The following is a 10,588-nucleotide window of genomic DNA, read 5'->3' as shown; positions in this document are numbered from 1 at the left end:
CATGCTCAGTGTGAGGGATTGCTGAAGAGGCAATGAGTCGATGCAATCAGCTGGTTTTCCTTAGATAGAAAACTTTTAATCAATCTGACTGGATGATCTGGTGAACTGGAAAGTGACCTGAGATGACATGATTTGAATTGGAGCTATAGAAATAAACTGAATAGAATTGAATGCCAACGTGTGCCGGTATGCTTTGGCATACTTATAACTTCTATAAACGGGTCACTGTCTAATCCATTTAAAAGTGAAGGCGATTCCCTGTTGGACATAAAAACATCCAATTCTCTTCTGCATGTTGATTTTGTGCAATAGTCTCATCTGGGACCACCTACCCTCTGAGTCGCTGCTGAGGTGGTCCTCCGTGCTCTGCAGGCCGTGTCTGTCTTCTCGTTCACAGTGAGTCATTTTCTCTGTACGAGGAGAACTTTTATATTCCTGCAGATAAAAGAGAACGAGAGGCGGTGTCATTTAGGCCGTAAACTCACTGATATATCAGTATTTAAAGATGGTGTGTTCAGGATGAGCATTTAAGGTCAGAGGCATGCTGCTCGTATCAGAAGGGTTAGAAATGCAGGGCTGGGTTTGCAAAGATAGGAAAATAAGGAGGAGGAGGAGGAGGAGGAGGAGGAGGAGGAGAGTACTAAGTACAGTGTTAGTGAGGATAGTGAGGCTGGGTGAATGCCACTCTGAGGCCTTAGTTTTATATTCAGCAGCTGAAGCTTCAGTCACTTTAAAGACTGATGGGCGAAGCAGAAAGCTGATGATTCGACCACTAATAGGTTCCTTAACAACAACATTAAAATACAAAACAATTTTATAAGCCAAGAAAAAAAAACGAAACAATAATTTGGTCAATCTTCTCGTCAATGAAAGAATTTCCCATCGTCATCCTTTTTTTCATGACGATAACGAGAACTGACGAGCTAAACGTGGATCTTTGATCACTAAAACATGACCAGTCAGTCAGACATTTAAACTGCATCATTGTGCTGTAATCTGCTGAGCAGCATCAGCCGTGCTGCTGCACCTTGTTCAGTCACGCCCCCAACTGGCGTGCAGCGGTACAGATTCTGCAGGACCACAGAGGGACCATGGCAGCAGGTCTAAGAAAATAACCCGGAATGATCCGGTACTGCACGCTGAACTCTGACTAACTCTGATCCTCGAGCTGTGCAGAAATGCTTCTTTGCGCTGCTTAGCTCAGAGTCGGTTCGCTCTCAGCACTACGGCTCTTCCTGCTCTCGCTACTTAATAAACTAGATGTGGCTGATCATCCTCTGCCAAGCATAAAAAAAACATTTACTATCAAGATTTTATTCCTTCCAGCTCACAAGAGGTGATGCTAAACATTCTTTTATTTCTACCAAAATTAATCACTAAATTATATCCAAAGCAAATATTTCATTGAAATATTGTTTATTTTTGGATAAAGATCCAGATGAAAAGGTTCATAGATCTTTGAATATATCTTTCTTATTGTTCTCGTTTCTGTTTAAATATGATGTAAATGTTTCCTTGAATTGTCAATAAAACATTTTCTCTGTTTCCTTTAAATGTTTCAACATATTTAGCATATTCATTAACTTTAGGTCTGGGTTGCCATGGCATTACAAGGCAGTTATGGAGGTTCTCTGTATTTGTTTTCTATCAAACCCTGTGAACTTAAATCTACTTTGAGCAGCAAGAACCGAGGGGGAAATCCTGGATCCAAGAAGAATGTTTTTGTTCTTTTTTGGAGTAATGCAGATTTTATAGATCTATGTTTAATGCAGAATTTATAGCAGATCAGGAAGTGTTTGCTTTGGGATGGAAACCTTGGATGATGAAATAATTCCTTTATTGGACATTCTGTCTTCCTGCTATATTAACCAATATGATTAGTTGAACTAGATCTGCTGTTTTCATAACTTTTTTAAGACACTTTTTTATAAAGTAGGGCATTAATTCTTAAAAAAGTTTAGATGAATTCTATAAATCAAAGTTTCTGTCCAACAGCAATGATGATCTGCACGGCAGCATTCTATACCCAGCTATTGTAGCATCTAGTATAGAGCTGCAGGCTGGGAAAGAATCTGCTTGTAATTCCAAATTATAAAGTTTAACTTTGTTTTGCAACATAAAACTGACTAAAACCAGTGTGTCGCAGTGGTCTGCGCTATGTTATTCCACGCCACAACACCAGAGGGCCAATCAAGAACTAGCTGTGGGTCTGTGGGCCGGGGCGGTGAGGAAGTGGGGGCAAGTTTGTGCGACAACGGAGGGACATGAGGGCCAAAAAGAGGATCCAGGTGGAAAAAGGGTCCCGCTGACAATGCAGACCACCTGGTTTCTTAGTATAACCAGGCCTCTAAGATGGCTGTCAGAAACAACACTGAAGGTAGTCATTGGCTGTGAGCCTCCAGCTGCACGATTTGTCCATCGGAGAAACAGGACTGCCTGTAATCTTGAACCAGGCTGACCTCAAGCTGACCCCAGGCTGACCTCAGGCTGACCCCAGGCTGATCTCTAGAACCAGGCTGACCCCAGGCTGACCTCAGGCTGACCCCAGGCTGATCTCTAGAACCAAGCTGACCCCAGGCTGACCTCAGGCTGACCCCAGGCTGAACTCTAGAACCAGGCTGTCCCCAGGCTGACCTCAGGCTGACCCCAGGCTGATCTCTAGAACCAGGCTGACCCCAGGCTGACCTCTAGATCGAGGCTGACCTCTAGAAACAGGCTGACCTCTAGAACCAGGCTGACCTCTATACCCGGCTGACCCCAGGCTGACCTCTAGAACCAGGCTGAACCCAGGCTGACCTCAGGCTGACCTCTAGATCCAGGCTGACCTCTAGAACCAGGCTGACCCTAGGCTGACCCCAGGCTGACCTCTAGAACCAGGCTGACCTCTATACCCGGCTGACCCCAGACTGACCTCTAGAACCAGGCTGAACCCAGGCTGACCTCAGGCTGACCTCTAGATCCAGGCTGAGCTCTAGAACCAGGCTGACCCCAGGCTGACCTCTAGAACCAGGCTGACCTCTATACCCGGCTGACCCCAGGCTGACCTCTAGAACCAGGCTGACCCCAGGCTGACCTCTATAACCAGGCTGAACGCAGGCTGACCTCAGGCTTACCTCTAGATCCAGGCTGACATCTAGTACAGGCTGACCTCTAGAAGCAGACCAAATAAAGATGGCCGCCATCACTCTGCTTTCTGTGCTGCCTGGTTTGTGTCTGAACCCAAAGTCCAAACAGCCTTTTCCTGGATAAGCCTTTAATCACATTGCAGCCGCCTTTTCTTACTCCAACATGTTTTTCTGTTTGTTTCTGTAATATAATAAAATTAAACCAACACTAGCTCAGATCAAGGAGCAGCGGATTAGAGCAGGTTTAAGATCCAGGTGCAGAAGAATCCAGAGGAGAAAGCAATGCCTCCTCTGCTAAGGCCACTAATCCCTCTGCACCAAACTTTCCCCTTCGGCTGAAGGCAAGTCCAGACATGCATATTTAAAGAACATTTCATTAACAAGACAATTTAAAGTAATTTACAAGAAAAGATGATGACAGATAAAAAAAAAACACAGAGAGGAGGACTTCAGAGGCAGAGAGAGAAAAGATAAACTATTTCTATTTAGGTTTCAGCTGAATAGAACAATTAAAGGCTGATTTTTGTTTACAATTTTATTTGTTCAAATTTTTCTTTTTCAAATGATGAATTCGTCTTTTAAACTGTTTCACATGGATTTCACTTCAATGTTGTTGCTAAGTAACGTCCAGCAGACCAATAGAAACGAGTCTTTGTGAAATGCAATTAGAAGAAAAATGAAAAAATGAAACAAAACATGAAATAAATAAATAAATAAATATGTTTTTTTGATTTTAACCTGAGAGAACAGCAGCCATGGTCTTTAAAACAGAGGATTCTTAAACAGGACTTCAACCTTTAGAAGCTGAATCCATGTCAGACTGAACAGTTCTGGGATCAGTCGTCAGAAAGCGTCGCCAGGCGTCAAACAAGCTAAGAAAACCATTTCCTGTTGGTCCTTCAGCAGAGCGAAGCGCCCCACCATATGGCGTTTATCTAACAGGAACATTGAACCTCCAGACCTGCAGCCCCCCCAGCTCAGATCAAACTTTCATTTATCATCTACATCTTTTCTATAAAGGCTTTTAAATAAGTTTGCTTCATTTCTTCAATTATCTTCCTCTAATTTACTGACTTAAACAGTGAAGATGGTGTTTAGTTCTTTCCTGACAGAAAGGGACGAATGCTTCAACAGTTGGACTCAAGATAAGAAAATAAAGAATTATAAACATGTATGATATTAAAGTTATTTTTGAGTTTCAAAAGTCTTTTCAGGGATGATTAATCGTGAGCATGCAGAGAAAACTCACCATTTTCACGGCCCCGTCCCGCTCCTTCTCCCCCCTGCTGTGACTCCTCAGCAGCTGCTGGGCATCGTGGATGGCCTGAGTGACCACGTCACCTTCTCCCAGGAAACCTGAAGGGACGGACAGTTAAAGTGAGGAACTACGGTAGGTAACCATGGAAACAGACTGACACCATGTTGGCGTTTTTTCTGCACAATGAAAGGATCTAAACACATCTGGAAACAGATCAGACCAACACGCCTCCAAAGATTAAACATTAAATTACATTAATCCCTAATCAGGGACAGTTCTAGACAGGGGCCAGCAGGGGCCAGCAGGGGCCAACAGGAGCCAATAGCAGCCAACAGGGGCCAACAGGGGACAGCAGGGGCCAGCAGGGGCTAGCAGGAGCCAGCAGGAGCCAACAGGAGCCAACAGGGGCCAACAGGAGCCAACAGGGACCAACAGGGGCCGCCCTATTGATTAATATTATTATTATTATTATTATTATTATAATACAGATTCTCTGAAATCGTTCAGAAAACCTTAGACATCATTAGATTAACCAGAAAATGTGCTGATTTATAAGACGTTTTCTGTCTTTGTGAAATATTTATCTACATATCGACATTTTATCACATTTTAAATGTCGATGAAAAAGAAGTTTAGATCGATGAGCAGCAAACAAGATGGAAAGCATGAAACAATATAGTACAGCAAAAAAAATAGAAATAAAACACAATTATTGTTATATTATTTACACTAAAATCTTTCTCTGCATATAGATATTCACAAATAAGATTAAAAGACCTAAACTGTCTCGCTTTGCTTTGTTCAAAAAAACAATAATCTAAACACCTTTATGTCATGATCGTCTCTGACTCAATCTGGAGCGACTTTGGCGCCATCGTGTGGCCGCATGTGGGTACTGCACTAAGGTCGGATGTGAATCTTTAAACTTCCTAATTTTCCACATCCAATTAGTGGAAAGGAGTTAAAGATGCAACAAAACTCCAGGTGCAAAGAAGAGGGTTTTTAAGGTTAGCTAATGAAGCTAACAGAGCTAACTAGACCTTCCAAGTTTGAAACCAAGTCCAGTGGATTGTTTTTAATTTTTTTTGGGAGGATCTAATTATCTTATTTTAAGAGTAGAAAATACTAATTCCATTGGCAAACCACTTATTTACCTGCTTAGATTAAGGGTAAATACACTTACTTTTTACTCATTTTTACTCATATTTAGATTGTTTTTGCTGCGTGAAGGATCTTCAGGAATCGCCCGTCTTATCTTAAAGGGATAGTTCGGGATTTTTGACATGAATCTGTATGGCATCCCCATCACCAGTGTCATGCAATCACACTGACTTACCCCTGGCAGCATCCTGTGAGCAGAGTTCTCGTCCAGCTTTGGTCAAGCCGAAAGTAGTACGGCAGGTTTACCAGACCCAGCGAAATAAAACGTTTCTCTTCCCAAAACATTATGTGTTCAAAAGAGTGATATTTTTGCATCCCAAAAACATTGTAGTGGAAAAAGTCACACGTCGTTATCACTTGGTCCTATTTTCTCTCTGTTCGTATCAGTGCGCGCGACACCATGACCTGACAGCTAGGGCCTACCTGTTTGATTCGCGATTGTTTACTACTGGGGAAGATGTCTGACTACGAGAGCGACGAGGAAAACATCGACTTCCACTTAGAGCCAAAGGGATATCTTTATGAACCCGAGTACACTGACGATGAACTTCGACAAATGGAGTTAGATCGGGCAGAAAGAGAGAGGGTGGACAGAGAAGTGATGGAAGCTGAAGCCGGAGCCGCAGGATACAGAACCTTTCCATTGATGAGGATGTCGGAGTTGCAGCAGCTGCTGTCTGCATCACAAACAACAGCAACTTCCCTGCCCTCCTCAAATGTCTAATGAACTTGGTTAGCTCTAAAGCTAGCTCGGTGGCGTTGCTTGTAAACGCAGCTGCTAAGTTAGCACTGAAATGAGCTGGAAAAGTTGAGCTCGCTGTCTGAATGACGGCGCGCTCTGATACGAACAGAGAGAAAATAGGACCAAGTGATAACGACGTGTGACTTTTTCCACTACAATGTTTTTGGGATGCAAAAATATCACTCTTTTGAACACATAATGTTTTGGAAAGAGAAACGTTTTATTTCGCTGGGTCTAGCAAACCTGCCGGACTACTTTCGGCTTGACCAAAACTGGACGAGAACTCTGCTCACAGGACGCTGCCAGGGGTAAGTCAGTGTGATTGCATGACACTGGTGATGGGGATGCCATACAGATTCATGTCAAAAATCCCGAACTATCCCTTTAAGGCTGGATTTTATTATTGCAGCTTCCTCAGTCATAAATTTTGGTTTGACACTTTGTTCAGATGTTATTATGTCCTATTAGAGGTTGAAAACTTTTGTTTTTCAGCATGACAGAAAGCTGTGCAGGGTTACTCACTGAGGGTGGGCCGTGGGGGGCTGTGGGACGCCTCTCTGTGGAGATCTCTGAATCTGTAGCCCCCCTGCAGCCCCAGTGATCCCAGCTCCAGGCTCTGTGGGCTGGATGTCTTCCCCACTTCCATCCCCTTAGGCTTGGAGGTCAGGTTCAAAGGCTGGCTGGCCTCCTTCACAAAAACAAAAATCAGGCAGAACAGGAGAAGGTGAGGGCGTGCGTGGATCCCAGGCATGAACGCAGCGGTTAACATGTTGGAGCAAATCCGTCACACCTTAGCAGGATTTCTGTGTGTTATTCTCATCCCCTCATTCTCTTTGTTTATTCAGGCTGTGTTGTTCTATCTCTGCTTGAGAACCTTCCGTGCAAACGGTTTGCTCCACACGCACGCACACCTACGCTGCACGCATTAAAGCTTTGAACGGAGGGTGTGGTGTATTCCTAAAGCTTTTCAGCCTCCCTAAATACTAGAAAAACCCATTGTTTGTTCAATCCAGCGGGAATCACTTTCTTTAACAGGCTTCAAACCACAAGTGCTCTGCATGGAAAACTTTCCCCATCTCCTCTTTGGATGAAGGTATAAAGAAGTTCTCCTACCTGCCTGAAGGAGGTGGTGCTCCTCTTGATGGAGGCGGGGTGACTGCTCTGCAGCAGCTGGATGGGATAGTCCACCGCTGTGAGAGACGAAGCAGCGGGAATAAATACAAGCGGACATAAAGCAGCCATGTGGCATTTTCCTCACTTTGACTGATGCAGATTTATTGAGGCTGCAGCTATCGATCATTTTAGGAACCCATTCATCTATAAATATAGTTATAATAAATAAACATTTTTAAAATTAAAAATCATAATATAGGAAAAACATTATTATGCATTTAAAATAAATAGCAAATTGTAAAAACTAAGAATAAATACATATAGATAATATAGTTATAGATGTTATAGATCATGTAATACATTCAATTAAACAATTACGCTTTTAATAGAAAAATAGTAGATATTTTAAGTTAAAAAAAAAACGATTGTTTTTATTTGTGGAGTTTTGTCTTCATCATTGCTGCGTTTTTATTTCAGCTTGTTGTAGAGTCTGTTTACCGTTGCTATGGGTAACGGTTTGATTCAATGAAAGGAAAAATGATTTCAAATATCCATGAATCTGATTGATCATTTCAGCCCAATTATTAATGAATTAATAAATGAATATGCTTTCTAAAATAAAAGCTCAACTTCAGCAGCCTTCATTACAGAGCAGATAGATTCTGACTGGACTAGATCTATGTCGCTCACCACTGATGGTACATTTTCCCAAACTCCTCAGATTTCTGTGATTTATATTATTTATGGCCGTTAAGCTTTTGATTACATGTTTAGATTTTGATTTGATCAGGTGGGAGAACTCATTGTTTAGTGAATTTAGAGCATTTTGATTTAGGGCTCATTTTCATTTTTTTATTTTCACTCCAACAGTGATGATAAATAAATGATGAAAGACAGACTGGATTAAGCATGAATAAAAATTTAAAGCAGTTTGCAGAACATTTTAGAATGAGTTTTTTTGTTTGCATTCATATAAATATACTGGTTTGATATCTTAGTATATATTTGATTGGTTTTTGGTACGCTGGTGAAGATTCTCAGTCATCCAGGTCAGACGCGTTCCAAAAAAAATCTAATTCAATCCTCTGGACTTTGTTTCCAGGTTTGAAGATGTTTCTCTTCCATCCAGGAAGCTTTTTGAATTCAAAATGTCAGAAATAGTGTTTAGTTCCAGGTTTTATCCAGCAGCCCAACAAAGCCTGGTTTTAGTTTAGAAAACATGCAAATAAAAACAGAAGAACAGGTCCCCCCCTTTGGAATGGGGGTCATTTGGCTTCTTTGTTAGCCTGCAATGCCCCATACCTGTCTATCCAGAAGGGCTAACGGTTAGCTGCAGGCTAACATCCCACCAAGGAGGAATAACTTTCCTTTTGGCTGCGTTTGTAAGGAAGTTGATCTAGTTAAAGATCAAAGTATTTAGTCGGTTCAAACCAAAAACATCTGGAAGATTCTTTAAAACCCAGTGTAGACTTTAGCTTGGAAGCTGTTTTAGCTTTGTTTTTATCAGGTATGAAAGAAACGTATGCCGAAGTTTAAAACGTTGAAGGAAACCATTCCCATAGTTTGTTTTTGATATTGCCATTAGTTTCGAATGTGTGGGAAGTTTTCCTCCTAAAATAGGGTTAGGGTTTCACTCTGACTCATCAGAAAAGGTAAAGAGACTGAAACTCACCGGGCTTGCACGGGATCGGCTGCACCGGATATGTCATCTGAGATTCAGAGGTGACAGGGAGCGGCTGGGAGTTTGGGTGGAAAGCTGGGATCATCAGGAAGGGCATGTTTACCTGCTGGGACAGAGCAGGACAGGACGATTCTTAAAGACAATGTTTAGTTCAGTCAGATTAATCAATCTGACTGGATGATCTGGTGAACTGGAAAGTGACCTGAGATGACATGATGTGAATTGGAGCTATAGAAATAAACTGAATAAAAAAAATTTCCCCCAACAGTCCCCCCATGCTTTCTGCACTGGCTCGGATCTATGAGGCCATGTGAGAGCTGTAGAGAGGAGCTGACCTGGATCTGCTGCTGAAGCTGGTTGATGGTTCGCTGCTGCTTGATGAGCAGCTCCTGCTGCTTGGCGATCTGAGAGATAAGGCGCATTATTAGCAACCACAGTGGCACAAGCAAGAACAAGCTAAGCGGGCTGGGCTGCCTGTTTGGAAAATGACATAAAGCATAGATTATTTTCACATTTTCTCACTGGTGGTATTCACAGTGACCACAGAGGGATTCTGCTTGGCCGCAGCTCTTCCATTATCCCATCATCAAGATGTTATGAAATGTTGCTGCTGAGGAAAAGCGTACCTCTTCCTGCTGCCGCCGGGCCACCTCCATCTGCTGCTGCTGCTTCTCCAGCAGCAGGGCAGCCATGTTCCTCTGTTCTGAATGGGCGTTGAGCAGCTGCTCTCTCAAGCCGCTCAGCTGGTTTATCATCATCAACAGCTGGAGCTCCTTCTCCGCCAGAGACTCAGGGGTTCCTGGAAGGAATCAGTGCATCAATCTATCGGAAAACTCATCTTATTCATCATAGTGATCCTCTTCTAGGACGCTAACTACAGCTTCAAATGTCAACTCCTCAGATCAGCAATCTCTTTTTATAAGTAGACTCTTCTAGAAGCTAAAACTTAACCTCAGAACAGAAACTGTATAGAAAACAGATCTGTTTGTTTCAAATTAATCAGCAACGAGCAGGGAGAGCTCTGATTGGCTAAGAGCAGTGATGAAGAGAAGCCAGCGTGCTTCATCTTTTAGGGCCTTTATGATCCTGCTTGGATCCTCATACAGTCATCTTTACGAGAGCAATGAGGGAAAGTCTTTTATGGATTCTCTATAGAGCTACGCAGCTTCAAATGCCCCCCCCCCCCCTTATTGCAAAACTACATACCCCGTGGTTCGCCTCCTTAAAGTGTGCTTCTCCTTGCAGGTTCTAGCTCTTAAAAGTCTGATGTCAGATTTCTGCACCTAAAAACACCCTGTCTACTTTTAAGGCTAGGCTTAAAACTTTCCTTTTTGAAAAAGCTTCTAGTTAGAGTGGCTCAGGTTATCCTGAGCTATCTCCATAGTTCTGCTGTTATAGGCTTAGACTGCTGGAGGACATAGGGACCCCTATTTCATCATTCTGCTTCATTCTATCTCTATTCTCCCACTCTGCAGAATCTGTTAGTTCAATCTCTAACGTTCTGCTCT

The 10,588-nt window shown here is 42.6% G+C and overlaps 1 protein-coding gene across 1 annotated transcript in view; it reads right to left on the bottom strand.

Annotated features, from left to right (window-relative positions):
- Positions 1-10,588, bottom strand: part of sox13 (SRY-box 13) — a 33,559-nt gene that overhangs the window by 6,523 nt on the left and 16,448 nt on the right. The window contains exons 5-11 of the mRNA XM_015375265.1: positions 9,707-9,879; positions 9,416-9,484; positions 9,072-9,183; positions 7,400-7,476; positions 6,809-6,974; positions 4,375-4,481; positions 333-435 (exon numbers count right to left, since the gene is read on the bottom strand). Coding sequence (XP_015230751.1) covers positions 333-435; positions 4,375-4,481; positions 6,809-6,974; positions 7,400-7,476; positions 9,072-9,183; positions 9,416-9,484; positions 9,707-9,879 — 807 coding nt within the window. The remainder of the gene's footprint in view (positions 1-332; positions 436-4,374; positions 4,482-6,808; positions 6,975-7,399; positions 7,477-9,071; positions 9,184-9,415; positions 9,485-9,706; positions 9,880-10,588) is intronic.

Source organism: Cyprinodon variegatus, unplaced genomic scaffold (assembly GCF_000732505.1).
Source record: "Cyprinodon variegatus isolate N-32 unplaced genomic scaffold, C_variegatus-1.0 Scaffold116, whole genome shotgun sequence".
Taxonomy (NCBI): Eukaryota; Metazoa; Chordata; class Actinopteri; order Cyprinodontiformes; family Cyprinodontidae; genus Cyprinodon; species Cyprinodon variegatus.
This window is presented reverse-complemented; position numbering and strand designations above follow the sequence as displayed.